General features: G+C 45.3%; 2 protein-coding genes across 2 annotated transcripts; one reads left to right on the top strand and one right to left on the bottom strand.

Moving 5' to 3' along the window:
- Window positions 1–1,588: 1,588 nt before the first annotated feature.
- Window positions 1,589–5,546, top strand: ube2l3b (ubiquitin-conjugating enzyme E2L 3b). The gene is made up of 4 exons (XM_056419051.1): window positions 1,589–1,690; window positions 3,110–3,205; window positions 3,296–3,482; window positions 4,435–5,546. The coding sequence occupies exons 1-4, from the start codon at window positions 1,664–1,666 to the stop codon at window positions 4,587–4,589; spliced, it is 465 nt and encodes a 154-aa protein (XP_056275026.1). The 5' UTR covers window positions 1,589–1,663; the 3' UTR covers window positions 4,590–5,546.
- Window positions 4,982–20,631, bottom strand: ydjc (YdjC chitooligosaccharide deacetylase homolog). The gene is made up of 5 exons (XM_056418357.1): window positions 20,567–20,631; window positions 18,913–19,109; window positions 18,469–18,721; window positions 8,751–9,040; window positions 4,982–8,676 (listed from the first exon to the last, which is right to left on the bottom strand). Exons 2-5 carry the CDS (start codon window positions 19,074–19,076, stop codon window positions 8,352–8,354), a joined length of 1,032 nt encoding a protein of 343 aa, XP_056274332.1. The 5' UTR covers window positions 19,077–19,109; window positions 20,567–20,631; the 3' UTR covers window positions 4,982–8,351.
- Between the last annotated feature and the right edge of the window lie 848 nt (window positions 20,632–21,479).

Genomic DNA, 21,479 nt, shown 5'->3' with positions numbered 1-21,479 from the left:
TGGAGGAGTGGGCGGGGCATCAGCATCGCCATGGCATCAGACCCAGTCAGGTCCGATGGACCCTATGAGACGTGAAGTCACAAGGACTCTGGGGAGGAAGCAGAGTTAATAATGTGTGATGGAGAGATGAACATTCATCCATAAGGAGAGAGGAGAGGAGAGAGGAGTGTATCCTAAACGTCCATAAGGAGAGAGGAGCTCAGTGTATCCTAAACGTCCATAAGGAGAGGCGAGGAGAGAGGAGCTCAGTGTATCCTAAACGTCCATAAGGAGAGAGGAGAGGAGAGAGGAGCTCAGTGTATCCTAAACGTCCATAAGGAGAGAGGAGAGGAGAGAGGAGCTCAGTGTATCCTAAGCGTCCATAAGGAGAGAGGAGAGGAGAGAGGAGCTCAGTGTATCCTCTCGTCCCCCTCAGCCTCTCAGCCTCTAGCAGCATCTCTAGGTCTCTCCAGGTGAACCTGGTTCTGGTCTCACTATCAGACCATCACGAGGAAAGTCTTCAGTCTCCATGAGGGGGCGGAGCCTCCAGGACTGAAGGTGAAGCTGGTTCCATAAAAGAGGAGGAGCTTGATACCTGAAGGCTCTGGCTCCCAGTATCCCCAATATGCATCTCTCTGTGGATCATGAATTGAAAATGGAAAAATATTATTTTGGAAAAAGTTGTGGGAATTTTTTTATTTATTTATTGCTGTGTCCAAGGTGTGAATAAAGAGCGTGTTAGAGAGGAGCTGTCACTATATGGCAGCAACAAGAAGTCCAGAATGACACTGTAGAACTCTTGTTCTCTGGTTTCCTGTTGAATGATGACCAAGAGAGGTGCAGTTTCATGGTTGAGCGTTTGTTCTAATAAATAAGAATTATGCGAATTGGCACCAATCAGAATCAACGTGGTGAAATAAAGATTCTGGTTTCAGGCATTTATTTGAACGTGGTTAGTTGGGTTGAGTTAATGAGCTGATGAGTTAATGACCGTTGATCTCGGTTTTCTTTCAACCCAAAGCACTTTTTTTTGTTTATAGTTGTGTCTGTGTTAATGCACATACTATACTTCTTTGACAAGATTGTGAATTTGTTTTTCAATTATCTATTTATTTGTTAAACTGTTGGAAGTTCGACCTCAGCTCCAATAAGTCTAGACAACAACGTGTGTAGCCAAAATACAGACACTCAGCTCCTTAAGGACAGAAATAGTCCCATTATTAAAATTATTATCAGTTCAGAGCCCTGGCTTCAAAAATTTAAACGAGATACTAAAAGAAGATTTATACTTATATGTTCCTACCCCCTTCTCCACAACTCAACAAATTAACTCAATACAGCAGCAAAGGGGATAGTGCAATAGCAAACAAATACATATGTTTTATTAAAGCAAAATGGCCCGATAATATGTAATTAAACAATTACAAACTGCACCAGCTGCTCCGTCTCATCCCCGCAAACAATAGCAAAAGAAGTTTCCAAACAGGCAATTTTGTTGTAACCTAAACGGCTAACATCGTGCCACTATAACATACATCCGGGCATTTCGTGTGTACAAAACAAATCCACCGCAGTCGGAACAGACCGCATCCTCACGCGTGACGTCACACATCGCATGAACAGGATATTTGACGCGATTTAGAACTCAGCGCGGTGCATTCTGGGAACACACAGCAGTTTCAAGATGGCGGCGAGCAGGAGGCTGGTCAAGGTAAATCTTCCGATCCCGTTTTTTTGTAAAATGTGTAGCGTGTAAAGGCGCCGCGGCCGACCGGAGAACGCGTTCGCGCCTCGGCTGAACTCATACGAGAGCCGCGTCGCGTGAAGTCGCGCGCTTTATCCGCCCGCGGCCGTTAACTAGATAGAAACGAGAGGTCACTACTGGCCAACTAGCTAACGTTAGTCGGCCAAATATTCCCGTTGAGCACCGGCAAGTTAGGCCAAAGAGTCGCGAGGCAGCCGTTTTTACCGGAGACCACCGTGGAAAACGGGTGTGGTTCGCTAGCCGACTGCAGCTACGTGCCCGCGTGACCGGAGGGGGCGAGCGGCGGCGGCCTGAGCGCGCGAGTTAATTTCCACGGCGTACGGCGCTTGTTAAAGCGGCTAACATGCTAGCGCGAGCTCTTAGTTGCGTTCCATGCTAGCGCGAGCTCTTAGTTGCGTTCCATGCTAGCGCGAGCTCTTAGTTGCGTTCCGTGCTAGCGCGAGCTCTTAGTTGCGTTCCGTGCTAGCGCGAGCTCTTAGTTGCGTTCCGTGCTAGCGCGAGCTCTTAGTTGCGTTCCGTGCTAGCGCGAGCTCTTAGTTGCGTTCCGTGCTAGCTCACGTTATCCGGCGGGCGGCGGCTCGACGCGCAGCTCGCCGGGGTTTGGGGGAGTTCGTCACCGGGGACGACGACGAATGAGTGAAATAAACGTAAAGCTACGAATTTAACGTTCCCCCCCCCTCCATCCGCCCCCACTGCGGTCGCATGGGGGGGGGGGCGTCACGCTGGGACATAGATGTGTGGTTTTCCGGACAAGTCGGTGAGACTTTGTACACGGGTTACACATGCGCGCGCACACAACAATATAAATATTTACCGTTGGCTAGCACGACGGAAGACGGAAGTCGGCTTGTAAATAAGGTGCTCCCGTTTCATCGAGCGAACACTGGAGGTTTTTGTTGAGGCCGTAATATTACTGAACAACTAACAGCATCATGGATCGATCACAAAGAGACTCCAACGGGTCACACGGCAGATGTCGGTGTAACGTCCCCCACCCAGCACCACTGTCTTCATGAGTCACATGCTCCTCAGCACGCGCACTATCATAATAAAATAACACTGAAAGTTATATATATATACAATCTGTGAATTTATTTACATTTGTATCAACAGGAAAACTCTATCTATGGGAGGGGAAATGTAGCCGTATTTTAATATAAAAGGGACTATAGTGTGGACAGACACAAATGCAGCAACAACAAAACAATGGGTGCCCTTCGCCAGACTCCTTCTTGCGAGGCCGAGCCAGAGGTGGCAGCCTCAGTCGTTTGAGATGGCCGCCAGGTGTTTACCGGAATTCCAAACTGGTTCTCCGCAAGAACGTGTTTTCAGTCCATTGTGTGCTTGCTCTCTCTCCTTTCTCAGGAACTTGATGAGATTCGCAGGTCTGGAATGAAGAACTTCAGAAACATTCAAGTTGAGGAATCAAACCTGTTGGCATGGCAAGGGCTCATCGTTCCTGTGAGTAGCCGCTCCTCCTCCTCCTCCTCCTCTCAGCTGTCCGTCAGCTTCACTTGACCTGTGTTTTTTTCCTTTTTCTTCTACTTCCAGGACAATCCTCCTTATGACAAAGGCGCGTTCAGAATCGAAATAATCTTCCCCACCGAGTACCCCTTCAAGCCTCCCAAGATCACATTCAAGACAAAGATCTACCACCCCAACATCGACGAGAAGGGCCAGGTGTGCTTGCCTGTGATCAGCGCCGAGAACTGGAAGCCCGCCACCAAAACTGACCAAGGTGGGTGAGCTGGGGTTGTGAGTGTGGAGGGGGTGTCTGTTGTCCAAAAGTGCTTCTACAAGTTTCCACTTTGCTCTCATATGGTTTGCGACATTCATTTCAGATGTGGTTATTAATGGTTGTCGACCGCTCTCCATCATGGGAATTAGGAGCCATTCAGGAAGTCCATATTGTCTACGCTGAAAAAGACAAAGTGGAGCTAGTAAAAAAAGCTTCCACAATGCAAAGGAGTGATTGTAATGATCTGTCCACTCATCCTGTAAACGGTTTGATTTGGCTGTCTGATTGAGTCAGATGTAGGTTTTTTCAAGATTTCCCTTTTCTAAAGCGTTGGCCATGTATCGGTGAACTGTTTGTGACGTTGGGTCTGACGAGCGCCGATGGATTACCTAAACGCTCGAGTACCGCACCAAGTTGAACCGCTGCAGAGATAAATCCAAAATATATCCAGCAAGTGTCGCCACATTGAGAAAATCACCGTAAACCGTCGGTATAAATATGAATGGAAAATTACAGCAGTCATTTATTATTACATTAAACAAGAACTACATTTGACAAGATTATCTTTTAACACGTCAGAATAACATGATTTAATTCTATGATTTCCGGCACATTTTTACCAAATAGATCACGCCCGTCGGTCAGGTCGATACTCCTCGTTGCCATATTCACTCGCTGACGTGTTCTTCTTTGCTAACGACAGAATATTTATCGCGGACACTTCAACACAGCCGACTGTCACGTTCTCTGCAAGCTTTTAAACGGTTCTCGCCCGATAGTTCTTGATAAATGACAGCAGGTCTTAAAGAGACGGCACGACGCCCAGTTCCAGAGAGAAACGGTGTTTTTATGAACATTACTACTTGCAAACTCGTTCCAGTCGAGACCCGGAGCACACGTGTGTCTGCGTTGTTCACGTCTAACATGATGGCCGTGTGTGTGTGTGTTGCAGTGATTCAGTCCCTCATCGCGCTGGTGAACGACCCCCAGCCGGAGCATCCTCTCAGGGCGGACCTAGCAGAAGAATACTCAAAGGACCGTAAAAAATTCTTGAAGAATGCTGAAGAGTTTACAAAGAAATATGGCGAGAAGCGGCCAACGGACTGATCACCTGACGAGTGTGTAGCCCTCCCTCCCCCCTCCCCCTCCTAATCTTACCCACCCGATCAAATACCGATCTTCCTCTCCCCTCCACCACCACCACACAGTCCTCCCTGCAGTCCCGGATGCCGCCCAGCTGAAGCCAGGGGCAGCGGCAGCCTCTCCCCCCCCCCATCCAGGTCTCTCTGTGGATCAGACAGCTTCCTCCCCTTCCTCTTGACTCCCGCTCCTCCTCCTCTTCCTCCTCGGCCATAGATCTCCAGACCATTTCTAACTTTCTACTTTTTCTTGATGTGAAAAAAATTGAAGCAGAAATGCTAATGGAACGATAATAAGTAACACGTCATTTACTTTTCCTATAGAGACACTGCTGTGTTGAATAGATCTCACTTAAACCCCCCCCCACCGAGCAGAAACAAAACAGGCGAGACATTAATTGAATTGTTCTTGCCGAAAATGCGATGGAAGATTCATCAGGGGAAAAAGAACCCAACTGGTTTCCAAACACTCCATGTTATCATGAGCACGTCCGGTTTCTTTTTGTAATGATATAGCTTTGACGCAAATAATTGGTAACGTGGGAAGAACCCCTTGCGCTCAATTTGACGCTTCCGACGCCCCCCCCCCCCACGCCGTAACTGCCCATCACATGAGACACAGCCCTCCGCCCAGATGAAAGGGACCTAACTTGTCGGGAGGAGGAAGAGGAGGCTGCACTCAACTGGCATGAAGCTCAGCTCCTGGAGGCGGTCCTAAAGCAAAGCAAACGAGCCCCTTGAAGACAGCTGGGAGCGGACTGGCTGTCCAGGGAGGGGGGGGGGGGGGTCTGGACACAGAAAAGGGGACTGCAGTGGCCAAAAGAAAAAGTAAAAAAACACACAAAAACCCACCATGTAACAGCTGTTTGATCTGGTCCCAATATTGTTTCATAATAAAGATGGCTAACCATTTAGCCTCACTGTCTGCTGCTCGTCAACTCCATGTTTGATTTCATTTCCGTGAGCTGAACGCGTTGATGGGATTCGCTTCACATTAATCGGGGAGCAAATGAGGACTCGGTTTGAGAAAAGATCTGTTTACGTTTAAGCTAATGAATTTACTCTCCTGGAAAATATAAAAATGGACTAAAACTGACAGTTAAACAGCAATTAATTGTAGGAAACTCCACAAAAAAATGTACAAATATACAAACGTGTGTGTCTATATATATATATATATGACACACACGCATGTTTACAGATTGTAAAGCCCTCTGAGGCAAATTAGTAATTTGTGAGAATGGGCTATAGAAAATAAACTGAATTTGTTTATATTTAGACATAGAATTATTAACTCAGTTTTTGTCTATTTAAATTTATAAAATGTTGTATATATAAATAACAACCAAGATCATTCTTGGAAGACAGATCGGGGCTTCTGTAGTTATGCTTAAGGTGAACACGTCTATAAAGTGTAGACTGATCAGTTTCCACACAAACACACACACTTAAGGAGCCCAAAACATGGAGTCCACAGGTAGCAGGTGTGTCCAGCAGAGGGCAACAATACCTCAAAGAAAACGCTTTTAGAAGGAGATACAGAAAACAGATTCTACTAGTGGATCCACTCTGAGGAGTTGACAGATTTATTAGCTCAGCTGTGATCTTGTCAAACTAAATGTAAATATTACAAACACAATGAAGAGTTAAACCGACCGTCACTTCAGAGACACACATTTGGCAGTTGGGATATATTTTTAATGCTACTTGTGATACACAGACCTGAGATCTTTGGAAATAAGACACAACACATATATTAAACACACATGAGAACACAACTGGAATCATGAAGCTCTTCAAACCCAAAGCGAGCCCGACTCGTTAAACTGGGAGAACTGGCAGCTCCGGTGAGGCAGGAGGAGGTCTGTGAAATCTTCTCTGCTCCCTGACACGTGCTGCTGGTTCATTCAAGTCAGTTCATTTTGTACAGCCCAATATCACACATTACACATCTGCCTCAGAGGGTTCTACAATCTGTACACACAGACATCCCTCTGACCTTTGACCTCACATCGGATCAGGAAACAGTCCCAAGAAACAGAAACAACCCTTTCACGGGGTTCATGATGACGGAGCGATGAACACACCTGTGGTCTTGAGTGAGTGGCGCTCCTCTGACCAGTCATCAGCTCCTCCACAGAGAACCCTCTGCCTCGCGCGTCACATTATGACGATGGTTTGTTGAAGTGACGCGTTGTAGTCGTTACATGAAGACGACTCTGCTGTAGTTCCTCTGTGCTCCTCTAGGGCGACTATGGGTGAGTGGGTAGCAGTTCCGTCTTTCAGTCAGGGGGTTGGAGGTTCAATCCCCGCCCTAGTCGATGTGTCCTTGAGCAAGACACTTCACCCTGAGTTGCTCCCTGTAGCTGTGTCTACAGTGAATGAATGTAACAGGACTGTAAGTCGCTTTGGATAAAAGCGTCAGCCAAATGACATGTAATGACGTGTAATGACATGTAATGACATGACATGTAATGTAATGTAATGTAACATGAAGACGACTCTGGTGTAGTTCCTCTGTGCTCCTCTAGGCTGTAAATAGAAACTAGTCTCACGCTTTGTTCCCGTCTATCAGAACATGTTAACTTAAGTTATTTCTGTACATGAATTCATGATTTATCAGTTGGCATTAAAAAAAAATCAAGTTTTACCAGCTTTTAGGAACCGACTTTGAGGCCGTGAGGCGTAGCTGTTAGCTCCTTTAGTCCCGTTAGCTCCTTTAGCTGTTAGCTCCATTAGCTCCTTTAGTCCCTTAGCTGTTATCTCCTTTAGTCCAGTTAGCTGTTAGCTCCTTTAGTCCCGTTAGCTGTTAGCTCCTTTAGTCTCGTTAGCTGTTAGCTCCTTTAGTCTCGTTAGCTGTTAGCTCCTTTAGTCCCGTTAGCTCCTTTAGCTGTTAGCTCCATTAGCTCCTTTAGTCCCTTAGCTGTTATCTCCTTTAGTCCAGTTAGCTGTTAGCTCCTTTAGTCCCGTTAGCTGTTAGCTCCTTTAGTCCCGTTAGCTGTTAGCTCCATTAGTCCTGTTAGCTGTTAGCTCCTTTACTCCCGTCGCGGTTAGCTCCTTTAGTCCTGTTAGGTGTTAGCTCCTTTAGTTCAGTTAGCTGTTAGCTCCTTTAGTCCCGTTAGCTCCATTAGTCCCGTTAGCTCCTCATGCTGTCAGCTTCGTTAGTACCATTATCTGTTAGCTCCGTTAGCTCCATCAGTCCCGTTAGCTCCTCATGCTGTCAGCTCCAGTAGTCCCGTTGGCTGTTAGCTCCGTTAGCTGAAAACGTGCTAGTTGTTTAATGACTTCTGTGTTAACAGCCACTGCTGTGACGTTGTGTATATTTAAAGTGCGCGAGCTGAGGCAGTCGTTGAGCTCGGGGCCCCTAGTGGCGGCTTCAGGGGCCCAACGTCAAACATGTTGTCAAGAAAATGTGTTTTACAAAAGTGAATCGCTTCACCCACGAGGTCCTCGAGTTATGAAAGAGAACGACAGAAACATTGTGTTGACGGGTCCACACACACACACACACACACACACACACACACACACACACACACACACACACACACACACACACACACACACACACACACACACACACACACACACACACACACACGGTTTCCTGGCCACAGATGAAAACAGGATGACATCCCGTTGTTCTTAAAATGTCCCCGTCCCGTTTTCTTTCCTTGACGCACAGAAGCGTTTCGGGTCGCTGCGCCGCGCTCCCATTGGCCCTCGGCCCTCAGAGGTCCTTGAAGGCGCACAGCTGCACCCTCTCCCGCCTGTAGAGCGCCAGCAGGGCCGGGTCGCTCAGCACGCTCAGCTCGCGCTGCCGGTCGGCGGACCGGGAGAAGTCGTCGGGTCCCTCTCCGCAGCCGCCCTCCTGGGCCCGGCTGGGGTACCCCGGGTGCACCATGAGCTCCGCTGTGACCGCGGGCCGCCGAGGGCCCGAGGCCCCGCCGGAGGGGGAGGGCCCCGCGGCCAGGGCGTGGCCCAGGGCCCTCTGCAGGTTGGGCACCGACATGTTCTGGCCCATCGTGGTCAGCCCCAGGTACACGTCCGGCCACCTGTGGACACGGAAGGCGGTTTGGACCCGGGGGCCGCGCTGCCGACTCAGAACAACGGGCTGCGCGCCACTGACCTGATTCCGTGGCGTCTGAAGACGGCGACGGAGTCCAGAGCGTCCTTCTCCACCTGCGCGTAGAATTTCCTTAGGTGCGCGGGCAGCGCCGGGCAGCTGTGGAGACCCGGCTCCACCGGGACCCGGGTGAAGGGGATCTGGAGGTCCGACAGGACCTGGGCAAACACGTCCCGGACCCCTGCAGCGACACGCAGGGGCCACGTCAAGACATCCGGGGGGGGCATCATGTTGGGCTCTAGTGCTCTAGGGCTCTCGTGATCTTGTGCTCTAGTGATCTTGTGATCTAGTGATCTTGTGCTTTAGTGATCTAGTGATCTTGTGCTCTAGTGATCTTGTGCTCTAGTGATCTTGTGATTTTGTGCTCTAGTGATCTTGTGCTCTAGTGATCTTGGGCTTTTGTGCTCTAGTGATCTAGTGCTCTAGTGATCTTGTGCTCTAGTGATCTTGTGATTTTGTGCTCTAGTGATCTTGTGCTCTAGTGATCTTGTGCTCTAGTGATCTTGTGATTTTGTGCTCTAGTGATCTTGTGCTCTAGTGATCTAGTGATCTTGGGCTCTAGTGATCTTGTGCTCTAGTGATCTTGTGCTCTAGTGATCTTGTGATTTTGTGCTCTAGTGATCTAGTGCTCTAGTGAGCTTGTGCTCTAGTGATCTTGTGATTTTGTGCTCTAGTGATCTTGTGCTCTAGTGATCTTGTGCTCCAGTGATCTTGTGCTCTAGTGATCTTGTGATCTAGTGATCTTGGGCTCTAGTGATCTTGTGCTCTAGTGATCTTGTGCTCTTGTGATCTTGTTCTCTAGTGATCTTGTGCTCTAGTGATCTTGTGCTCTAGTGATCTTGTGATTTTGTGATCTAGTTATCTTGGGCTCTAGTGATCTTGTGCTCTAGTGATCTAGTGCTCTAGTGATCTTGTTCTCTAGTGATCTTGTGCTCTAGTGATCTTGTGCTCTAGTGATCTTGTGATTTTGTGCTCTAGTGATCTAGTGATCTTGGGCTCTAGTGATCTTGTGCTCTAGTGCTCTAGTGATCTTGTGCTCTAGTGATCTAGTGCTCTAGTGATCTTGTGCTCTTGTGATCTTGTGCTCTAGTGATCTTGTGCTCTAGTGATCTTGTGCTCTAGTGATCTTGTGATTTTGTGCTCTAGTGATCTTGTGCTCTAGTGATCTAGTGCTCTAGTGATCTTGTGCTCTAGTGATCTTGTGATTTTGTGCTCTAGTGATATAGTGCTCTAGTGATCTTGTGCTCTAGTGATCTAGTGATCTTGTGCTCTAGTGATCTTGTGATCTTGTGCTCTAGTGATCTAGTGATCTTGGGCTCTATTGATCTTGTGATCTAGTGATCTTGTGCTCTAGTGATCTTGTGCTCTAGTGATCTTGTGCTCTTGTGATCTAGTGCTCTAGTGATCTTGTGCTCTAGTGCTCTAGTGATCTTGTGCTCTAGTGATCTTGTGCTCTAGTGATCTTGTGATTTTGTGCTCTAGTGATCTTGTGCTCTAGTGATCTTGTGATTTTGTGCTCTAGTGATCTTGTGCTCTAGTGATCTTGTGCTCTAGTGATCTAGTGCTCTAGTGATCTTGTGCTCTAGTGATCTTGTGATTTTGTGCTCTAGTGATCTTGTGCTCGTGATCTTGTGCTCTAGTGATCTTGTGATTTTGTGCTCTAGTGATCTTGTGCTCTAGTGATCTTGTGCTCTAGTGATCTAGTGCTCTAGTGATCTTGTGCTCTAGTGATCTTGTGCTCTAGTGATCTTGTGATTTTGTGCTCTAGTGATCTAGTGCTCTAGTGATCTTGTGATTTTGTGCTCTAGTGATCTTGTGCTCTAGTGATCTTGGGCTCTAGTGATCTTGTGCTCTAGTGATCTTGTGCTCTAGTGATCTAGTGCTCTAGTGATCTTGTGCTCTTGTGATCTAGTGATCTTGTGCTCTAGTGATCTTGTGCTCTAGTGATCTTGTGCTCTAGTGATCTAGTGCTCTAGTGATCTTGTGCTCTAGTGATCTTGTGATTTTGTGCTCTAGTGATATAGTGCTCTAGTGATCTTGTGCTCTAGTGATCTAGTGATCTTGTGCTCTAGTGATCTTGTGATCTTGTGCTCTAGTGATCTAGTGATCTTGGGCTCTATTGATCTTGTGATCTAGTGATCTTGTGCTCTAGTGATCTTGTGCTCTAGTGATCTTGTGCTCTTGTGATCTAGTGCTCTAGTGATCTTGTGCTCTAGTGCTCTAGTGATCTTGTGCTCTAGTGATCTTGTGCTCTAGTGATCTTGTGATTTTGTGCTCTAGTGATCTTGTGCTCTAGTGATCTTGTGATTTTGTGCTCTAGTGATCTTGTGCTCTAGTGATCTTGTGCTCTAGTGATCTAGTGCTCTAGTGATCTTGTGCTCTAGTGATCTTGTGATTTTGTGCTCTAGTGATCTTGTGCTCGTGATCTTGTGCTCTAGTGATCTTGTGATTTTGTGCTCTAGTGATCTTGTGCTCTAGTGATCTTGTGCTCTAGTGATCTAGTGCTCTAGTGATCTTGTGCTCTAGTGATCTTGTGCTCTTGTGATTTTGTGCTCTAGTGATCTAGTGCTCTAGTGATCTTGTGATTTTGTGCTCTAGTGATCTTGTGCTCTAGTGATCTTGGGCTCTAGTGATCTTGTGCTCTAGTGATCTTGTGCTCTAGTGATCTAGTGCTCTAGTGATCGTGTGCTCTTGTGATCTAGTGATCTTGTGCTCTAGTGATCTTGTGCTCTAGTGATCTTGTGATTTTGTGCTCTAGTGATCTTGTGCTCTAGTGATCTAGTGATCTTGGGCTCTAGTGATCTTGTGCTCTAGTGATCTAGTGATCTTGTGCTCTTGTGATCTTGTGCTCTAGTGATCTTGTGCTCTAGTGATCTTGTGATTTTGTGCTCTAGTGATCTTGTGCTCTAGTGATCTTGTGCTCTTGTGATTTTGTGCTCTAGTGATCTTGTGCTCTAGTGATCTTGTGCTCTAGTGATCTTGTGATTTTGTGCTCTAGTGATCTTGTGCTCTAGTGATCTTGTGATTTTGTGCTCTAGTGATCTTGTGCTCTAGTGATCTTGTGCTCTAGTGCTCTAGTGATCTAGTGATATAGTGATCTTGTGCTCTTGTTCTCTAGTGATCTTGTGCTCTAGTGATCTTGTGCTCTAGTGATCTTGTGATTTTGTGCTCTAGTGATCTTGTGCTCTTGTGATCTTGTGCTCTAGTGATCTTGTGCTCTAGTGATCTTGTGATTTTGTGCTCTAGTGATCTTGTGCTCTAGTGATCTAGGGCTCTAGTGATCTTGTGCTCTAGTGATCTTGTGCTCTTGTGATTTTGTGCTCTAGTGATCTTGTGCTCTAGTGATCTTGTGATTTTGTGCTCTAGTGATCTTGTGCTCTAGTGATCTTGTGCTCTAGTGATCTTGTGATCTTGTGCTCTAGTGATCTTGTGCTCTAGTGATCTTGTGCTCTAGTGATCTTGTGATTTTGTGCTCTAGTGATCTTGTGCTCTAGTGATCTTGGGCTTTTGTGCTCTAGTGATCTAGTGCTCTAGTGATCTTGTGCTCTAGTGATCTTGTGATTTTGTGCTCTAGTGATCTTGTGCTCTAGTGATCTTGTGATTTTGTGCTCTAGTGATCTTGTGCTCTAGTGATCTTGTGCTCTAGTGATCTTGTGCTCTAGTGATCTTGTGCTCTAGTGCTCTAGTGATCTTGTGCTCTAGTGATCTTGTGCTCTAGTGATCTTGGGCTCTAGTGATCTTGTGCTCTAGTGATCTTGTGCTCTAGTGATCTTGTGCTCTAGTGATCTAGTGATCTTGTGCTCTAGTGATCTTGTGCTCTAGTGATCTTGTGCTCTAGTGATCTTGTGCTCTAGTGATTTTGTGCTCTAGTGATCTTGTGCTCTAGTGATCTAGTGATCTTGGGCTCTAGTGATCTTGTGCTCTAGTGATCTAGTGATCTTGTGCTCTAGTGATCTTGTGCTCTAGTGATCTTGTGATTTTGTGCTCTAGTGATCTTGTGCTCTAGTGATCTAGTGATCTTGGGCTCTAGTGATCTTGTGCTCTAGTGATCTTGTGCTCTAGTGATCTTGTGCTCTAGTGATCTTGTGCTCTAGTGATCTTGTGATTTTGTGCTCTAGTGATCTTGTGCTCTAGTGATCTTGGGCTCTAGTGATCTTGTGCTCTAGTGATCTTGTGCTCTAGTGATCTTGTGCTCTAGTGATCTTGTTCTCTAGTGATCTTGTGCTCTAGTGATCTTGTGCTCTAGTGATCTTGTGATTTTGTGATCTAGTGATCTTGGGCTCTAGTGATCTTGTGCTCTAGTGATCTTGTGCTCTAGTGATCTAGTGCTCTAGTGATCTTGTGCTCTTGTGATCTTGTTCTCGTGATATTGTGCTCTAGTGATCTTGTGCTCTAGTGATCTTGTGCTCTAGTGATCTTGTGATTTTGTGCTCTAGTGATCTTGTGCTCTAGTGATCTAGTGATCTTGGGCTCTAGTGATCTTGTGCTCTAGTGATCTAGTGCTCTAGTGATCTTGTGCTCTAGTGATCTTGTGCTCTAGTGATCTTGTGCTCTAGTGATCTTGTGATTTTGTGCTCTAGTGATCTTGTGCTCTAGTGATCTTGTGCTCTAGTGATCTTGTGCTCTAGTGATCTTGTGCTCTAGTGCTCTAGTGATCTTGTGCTCTAGTGATCTTGTGATTTTGTGCTCTAGTGATCTTGTGCTCTAGTGATCTTGTGCTCTAGTGATCTTGTGCTCTAGTGATCTTGTGATTTTGTGCTCTAGTGATCTTGTGCTCTAGTGATCTTGTGATTTTGTGCTCTAGTGATCTTGTGCTCTAGTGATCTAGTGATCTTGTGCTCTAGTGATATAGTGATCTTGTGCTCTAGTGATCTTGTGCTCTAGTGATCTTGTGCTCTAGTGATCTTGTGATTTTGTGCTCTAGTGATCTTGTGCTCTAGTGATCTAGTGATCTTGGGCTCTAGTGATCTTGTGCTCTAGTGATCTTGTGCTCTAGTGATCTTGTGCTCTAGTGATCTTGTGATTTTGTGCTCTAGTGATCTAGTGATCTTGTGCTCTAGTGATCTTGTGCTCTAGTGATCTTGTGCTCTAGTGATCTTGTGCTCTAGTGCTCTAGTGATCTTGTGCTCTTGTGATCTTGTGATTTTGTGCTCTAGTGATCTTGTGCTCTAGTGATCTTGTGATTTTGTGCTCTAGTGATCTTGTGCTCTAGTGATCTTGTGCTCTAGTGATCTTGGGCTTTTGTGCTCTAGTGATCTAGTGCTCTAGTGATCTTGTGCTCTAGTGATCTTGTGATTTTGTGCTCTAGTGATCTTGTGCTCTAGTGATCTTGTGATTTTGTGCTCTAGTGATCTTGTGCTCTAGTGATCTAGTGATCTTGGGCTCTAGTGATCTTGTGCTCTAGTGATCTTGTGCTCTAGTGATCTTGTGCTCTAGTGATCTTGTGCTCTAGTGATCTTGTGCTCTAGTGATCTTGTGCTCTAGTGATCTTGTGCTCTAGTGATCTTGTGCTCTAGTGATCTAGTGATCTTGTGCTCTAGTGATCTTGTGCTCTAGTGATCTTGTGATTTTGTGCTCTAGTGATCTTGTGCTCTAGTGATCTTGTGCTCTAGTGATCTTGTGCTCTAGTGATCTTGTGCTCTAGTGATCTTGTGCTCTAGTGATCTTGTGCTCTAGTGATCTTGTGCTCTAGTGATCTTGTGCTCTAGTGATCTTGTGCTCTAGTGATCTAGTGATCTTGTGCTCTAGTGATCTTGTGCTCTAGTGATCTTGTGCTCTAGTGATCTTGTGCTCTAGTGATCTTGTGCTCTTGTGATTTTGTGCTCTAGTGATCTTGTGCTCTAGTGATCTTGGGCTCTAGTGATCTTGTGCTCTAGTGATCTTGTGCTCTAGTGCTCTAGTGATCTTGTGCTCTAGTGATCTTGTGTTCTAGTGATCTTGTGATTTTGTGCTCTAGTGATCTTGTGCTCTAGTGATCTTGTGCTCTAGTGATCTTGGGCTCTAGTGATCTTGTGCTCTAGTGATCTTGTGCTCTAGTGATCTTGTGCTCTTGTGATCTAGTGATCTTGGGCTCTAGTGATCTTGTGCTCTAGTGATCTTGTGCTCTAGTGATCTTGTGCTCTAGTGATCTTGTGCTCTAGTGATCTTGTGCTCTAGTGATCTTGTGCTCTAGTGATCTTGTGATTTTGTGCTCTAGTGATCTTGTGCTCTAGTGATCTTGTGCTCTAGTGATCTTGTGCTCTAGTGATCTTGTGATTTTGTGCTCTAGTGATCTTGTGCTCTAGTGATCTTGTGCTCTAGTGATCTTGTGCTCTAGTGATCTTGTGATTTTGTGCTCTAGTGATCTTGTGCTCTAGTGATCTTGTGCTCTAGTGATCTTGTGCTCTAGTGATCTTGTGCTCTAGTGATCTTGTGCTCTAGTGATCTTGTGCTCTAGTGATCTTGTGATTTTGTGCTCTAGTGATCTTGTGCTCTAGTGATCTAGTGATCTTGTGCTCTAGTGATCTTGTGCTCTAGTGATCTTGTGCTCTAGTGATCTTGTGCTCTAGTGATCTTGTGCTCTAGTGATCTTGTGCTCTAGTGATCTTGTGAGTGATGTGCTCTAGTGATCTTGTGCTCTAGTGATCTTGTGCTCTAGTGATCTAGTGATCTTGGGCTCTAGTGATCTTGTGCTCTAGTGATCTTGTGCTCTAGTGATCTTGTGCTCTAGTGATCTTGTGATCTTGTGTCTAGTGATCTTGTGCTCTAGTGATCTTCTAGTGATCTTGTGCTCTATGTGTCTTGTGCTCTAGTGATCTTGTGCTCTTGTGATCTTGTGCTCTAGTGATCTTGTGTCTATGTGATCTTGTGATTTGTGCTCTAGTGATCTTGTGTCTAGTGTCTGTGTCTATGTGTGTGTCTAGTGATCTATGTGTGTGTCTAGTGTGTGTCTATGTGTGTGTGTATGTATGTGTGTCTATTTGTGTGTCTATGTATGTGTGTCTATGTGTGTGTATATGTGTGTGTATGTGTGTCTATGTGTGTGTGTCTATGTGTGTCTATGTGTGTGTCTATGTGTGTATGTGTGTCTATGTGTGTCTATGTGTGTGTCTATGTGTGTCTATGTGTGTCTATGTGTGTCTATATATGTGTGTATGTGTCTATGTGTGTGTCTATGTGTCTATGTGTGTCTATGTGTGTGTGTATGTGTGTCTATATGCGTGTCTATGTGTGTCTATGTGTGTCTATGTGTGTCTATATGTGTGTCTATATGCGTGTGTGTATGTTTGTCTATGTGTGTCTATATATGTGTCTATGTGTGTGTGTGTCTATGTGTGTCTATGAGTGTGAATGTGTGTCTATGTGTGTGTGTCTATGTGTGTCGATGTGTGTGTGTCTATGTGTGTGTCTATGTGTGTCTATGTGTCTATGTGTCAATGTGTCTATGTATCAATGTGTCTATGTATCAATGTGTCTATGTGTCAATGTGTCTATGTGTGTATCTGTGTGTGTCTATATGTGTCTTTGTGTGTGTCTATATGTGTCTTTGTGTGTCGATGTGTGTGTGTGTCTCTGTGTGTGTCTATGTGTGTCTATGTGTCAATGTGTGTCTATGTGTGTGTCTATGTGTGTGTCTATGTGTGTGTCTATGTGTGTGTCTATGTGTGTCTATGTGTGTCTATGTGTGTGTCTATGTGTGTCTATGTGTGTGTCTATGTGTGTGTCTATGTGTGTGTGTGTGTGTCTATGTGTGTGTGTGTGTCTGTGTGTGTCTATGTGTGTGTCTATGTGTGTCCATGTGTGTGTCTATGTGTGTGCTTGTGTGTCTATATGTGTGTGTGTATGTGTGTCTATGTGTGTGTGTCTATGTGTGTGTCTATGTGTGTCTATGTGTGTGTCTATGTGTGTGTCTATGTGTGTGTCTATGTGTGTGTCTATGTGTGTCTATGTGTGTGTCTATGTGTGTGTCTATGTGTGTGTCTATGTGTGTCTATGTGTGTGTCTATGTGTGTCTGTGTGTGTCAATGTGTCTATGTGTGTGTCTATGTGTGTGTCTTGTGTGTGTGTATGTGTGTGTGTGTCTATGTGACTATGTGTGTGTATGTGTGTCTATGTGTCTATGTGTGTATGTGTGTCTATGTGTCTATGTGTGTGTATGTGTGTCTATGTGTGTGTGTGTGTGTCTATGTGTGTGTCTATGTGTGTGTCTATGTGTCTATGTGTGTGTCTTTGTGTGTGTCTATGTGTGTCTATGTGTGTGTCTATGTGTGTCTGTGTGTGTCAATGTGTCTATGTGTGTGTCTATGTGTGTGTGTCTATGTGTGTGTCTATGTGTGTGTCTATGTGTGTGTCTATGTGTGTGTCTATGTGTGTGTCTATGTGTGTCTATGTGTGTGTCTATGTGTGTCTATGTGTGTGTCTATGTGTGTCTATGTGTGTCTATGTGTGTCTATGTGTGTGTGTGTCTATGTGTGTATGTGTGTCTGTGTGTATGTGTGTCTATGTGTGTGTCTATGTGTGTGTCTATGTGTGTGTCTATGTGTGTCTATGTGTGTGTCTATGTGTGTGTATATGTGTGTGTCTATGTGTGTCTTTGTGTGTCTATGTGTGTGTCTTTGTGTGTGTCTTTGTGTGTCTTTGTGTGTGTCTTTGTGTGTGTCTATGTGTGTGTCTATGTGTGTGTCTATGTGTGTGTCTATGTGTGTGTCTGTGTGTGTCTTTGTGTGTGTCTTTGTGTGTGTCTTTGTGTGTCTTTGTGTGTGTCTATGTGTGTGTCTATGTGTGTGTGTATATGTGTGTGTCTATGTGTGTGTCTATGTGTGTGTATATGTGTGTGTCTTTGTGTGTGTCTTTGTGTGTGTCTTTGTGTGTCTTTGTGTGTGTCTATGTGTGTGTCTATGCAGATCCATTGCAGTGACATTTTGACTTTCCTCTTTCTGCCAGGTCAAGCGCAGGTGAACTGGGTGACCAGGTTTGGTTCTGTCCAGGTGACTCATGGATATTAGTAGATAATATCCATGAGTTATCTACTGTACAATATTTATATATGATCCGCTAAACATGTACACACTGTACCCCTCTAGGGGCATATTCTGGGGGTTGTTTTTTATTTTCTCCTCTCTTCCCTCGTGTTATGCTGTAATCTTCCTGGATCTGCCTGTAATTTCCCGCTTGCGGGATCAATAAAGTATACATCTATGTATCTATCTATCTATTGTTCTGTCCATCCTGGAGAGGGATCCTCCTCTGTTCTCTCCTGAAGGTTTCTTCAATTTTTCCCCCCTGAAGGGTTGTTTGGGAGTTTTTCCTGATCCGATGTGAGGTCAAAGGTCAAAGGTCAGGGATGTCTATTTGTACAGATTGTAAAGCCCTCTGAGGCACATTTGTAATTTGTGAGAATGGGCTACAAACAAACTGAACTGAATTGAACATGTTGCAATCGGGCAACTCGTCGGCTCAGATTGGGATTTTAGGCGTCTGGCAACATGCCGGAAACAACGATCCGGAGCGCTCGTTTCTCTCCCGACGCACTCCGACGGCGTCGCCACGCCTCGGAGAGAGATGTAGAAACAGGTTTTATCTTTCAAGACGAATGGGACACACGGATGTTTTGATAGTTTTACGGTAGTTAAACACATTTACTTCATTTCATCCAGACTTCCGCACCATTCTTTTGATCCTTGGTATTCAAGGTGACACGGGACGATTCCACACGGCCATCCTCTTATTGTTATTAATTAACCATTGTAAAATGCCATGACTTCTCCAGGTTTTCCGTGGCCGTACGGACCCCGTGTCGTGATCCGTGACCGGTCGATCGCTCGCGGGCTCCGTGTCGGCGTACCTGCTTCATGCTGAGCTGACCTCTCTCCAGCGCCTGGCGGAAGCCCATCTTCCCGCGGAGGAAGCCGTGCTGGTCGGTCAGCGTGAAGGCCGGCCGGCACACCGGGAGGCCCTCGGTCAGGTTGGCGTGGAGGCCGATGGGGATGCTGTGCCTGAGACGCGGGGCGAGAGGGGAAACGACCTTCAGCGAGGCCTTGGTTTTCTGTCACTGATGCAATGACGTTGTTGATCTTTGAGTCATGGACAAAAAAAAGACGCCATCTTGGTCTTCTGGGAGATACCGCTCAACGCGTCATCGAGCCGACAACGATTTGGACAATATTCGTCAATATTCGTCGGCCACCTTTTCGCCAGATCTGCCGCCTCTTTGGCAGCGCAGGCGTTGACCAGCAGCGAGACGTTGGAGACGCCTCCGGCCTGGAAGCAGTCCACGATGCCCTGGTTCCTCCGGGGGCAGTAGCCGAAGTCATCGCCCGTCACCACCAGCATCACTCGGGGCCGAGGCATCACTGGGGCGCTCTGTGGGGGTGGCTCCACACACTGGAGGTTGGGATGTGAGAGGAAACAACATTTATTTGGGTTCAGAGGATATTTGTGTGTGTGTGTGGGGGGGGGGGGGGGGGGTTGGTTCCTAACCAGTTTTTAGTGATGTACCCTTTGGGAAATATGGTTACAGCCAAGTACCCCCTGACCCCCTGACCCCCGAACCAATATGAAATACACAACGTTGGGCCATCTGATTTAGAATAGAATATATAAAGTTTATGAACTTACATTTATATTTAATTGAATATTTATTGAATAACTGCTATCTTTGGATACTAATTTATAACATATTTAGAAAATACCCCTATTTTAGAACCGCTGCTTTAGGGAACTGGAGGCCACACGGCTGCTGGGTGATCAGTCACATTGTTTCCTCAAATCACGATTTTTGCCATCCAACGATCATGAAAGCGAGAACAGTTTAGACGAAATCATTGCGCAACTTTCCATTCCGAAATGCGCCCTCGTTTGGTCAACGTGTCGAGAAGACGTCGAACATGTTTGGGAGTTTTCAGTCGGTTGTGGAGTTCAAATGCAACATATTTATCTAATTTGTACTGTTGGTCTGATGTAACTTTACATATGACTTTATATTATGAATATTTATGTTTAGTACCCTTCAGTGGGCTGTTGTAGCGCACTGACGTGAAGACATAGCTGGTCTCATTTAATTAATTTGAATGTAATAAATATAATATTAATCAATTTATATATATATATATTTGTATTTGTTTTTCAGTTGAATTATATTTTAAGTTAATGAACATACACTCATAAAAAAGACAATAACCAACATTTAATAAATGCTTAATGTTTCCAGTCATATAATCGTGCTCTCAATATTCACCAAAATAAATGTGGATATAAATATATATATAAATCAAACAGGCCAATCAAAATACAAATGTAGAAGTTTATTTAAATACTGTGTCTATATCTGTAGATCCTAAATTCACCAAAAGTTGACATTACATAACGCCTCATTTGCATATTTAAACATGTTGGTGACACAAAGGCTGTTTATATATAGATATTTATATATTGTTCTAATGTGAATCAGCTGGGGGAGTAACATATTAATTACAATGTTATTCTACTTTTAAGTTTCATGTAAAGTGTGAACATTGTGGCCTGTGGTTACGCAACGTAATGCTCTTTAAAGGGGGGGGGGGGTCACCGTCGTCGGTGTCGCGGTTCAGTCCTCCGGTATTCCAGTGACAGTGACGTCACGCGGTCTCCTCTCGCGGTTTAAACGTGTATTAATGAGGACGACACTATTTCTATTCGCCGGTTTATATGTTGCTCTCCGCTTCCCGGTGTCAGCGTGCCGGGTCCACCGCCCTCCTCCCTCCTCACCGGGAATGGACCGCGGGCCCGTTACTCCCCCGGTTGCTCTACGGAACGCTACGGTAGTTTATTTTTGTTCAACATAGAATAAAGAGTAAGCTCACCCATTGTGCTCCACGCGTTCATCCATACGTGTCCACCCCACGCGAAACGCGGAGGCTGAACGCACTTCCGACTACCGCGCCGGTGGATTCCGGAGGAAACTTTACCGATTTACGGCGCCCTCTGCTGGCGGAAACACGGCATTACACCCGGCGGACGAGGAACAACTTTCAGAATAAAACATCCCGCAGTTCTGTAAATCTTTCATTACAAACACCACCAAACTGTATGAGGTTTTAAAACAAGATACTTCAGTTGAATTATCTCAGTATATACCTCAGTTCAATCATCCCGATTAAATACGAATACGTTTCATAAGACCCCTTTGCATATCCTATTGTAATAAAGCACAGACGTTACATTTGCTTTACATAATGCAATTTACTGACATACAATTAAATGATTTACGCATTGATTTATAACGATCTAAAAAAAATTTCATGTTAGTGAATACTGTACATGATTGAGCTTTTATTCTGAAAAAAAGAAACTTGAACGGATCTTCTTTCTACAGAAATGTGCAAGATCGTAAAAAAGTAAGTAAAACAACAAAGATTAAAGATACGTTTTTTTTTTTGAAGTCGTTTAGGATGAAGAAATAAATATAACCTCACCTCCCCCCGCTCCCCCCCTGACGTCACTATTAACTAAATAAAAAATAAAAAATTAAATTATTTTAATCCCCAAGGAAATAAAGTCTCTGCATTTAACCCATCCTTAGTTATTAAGGAGCAGTGGGTAGCAGAAGCGAAGAAAGCGGGGGGGGGGTGTTCAGTGCCTTGCACTGCGACTCTGCAGCTAATGCGGGGAGCGGCGAACCCACGACCGACCGGCGGGTTGAGGGACGGCCCCCTCCTACCCCCCACTGAAGCCGCCGCCCCTAAACGCCACTATGATACCAGAGGAATAATATGA

This window comes from Pseudoliparis swirei, chromosome 7, assembly GCF_029220125.1.
Source record: "Pseudoliparis swirei isolate HS2019 ecotype Mariana Trench chromosome 7, NWPU_hadal_v1, whole genome shotgun sequence".
Classification (NCBI taxonomy): domain Eukaryota; kingdom Metazoa; phylum Chordata; class Actinopteri; order Perciformes; family Liparidae; genus Pseudoliparis; species Pseudoliparis swirei.
Note: the sequence above shows the minus strand (reverse complement) of the source record. Positions and strands in the feature narration are given on the sequence as shown.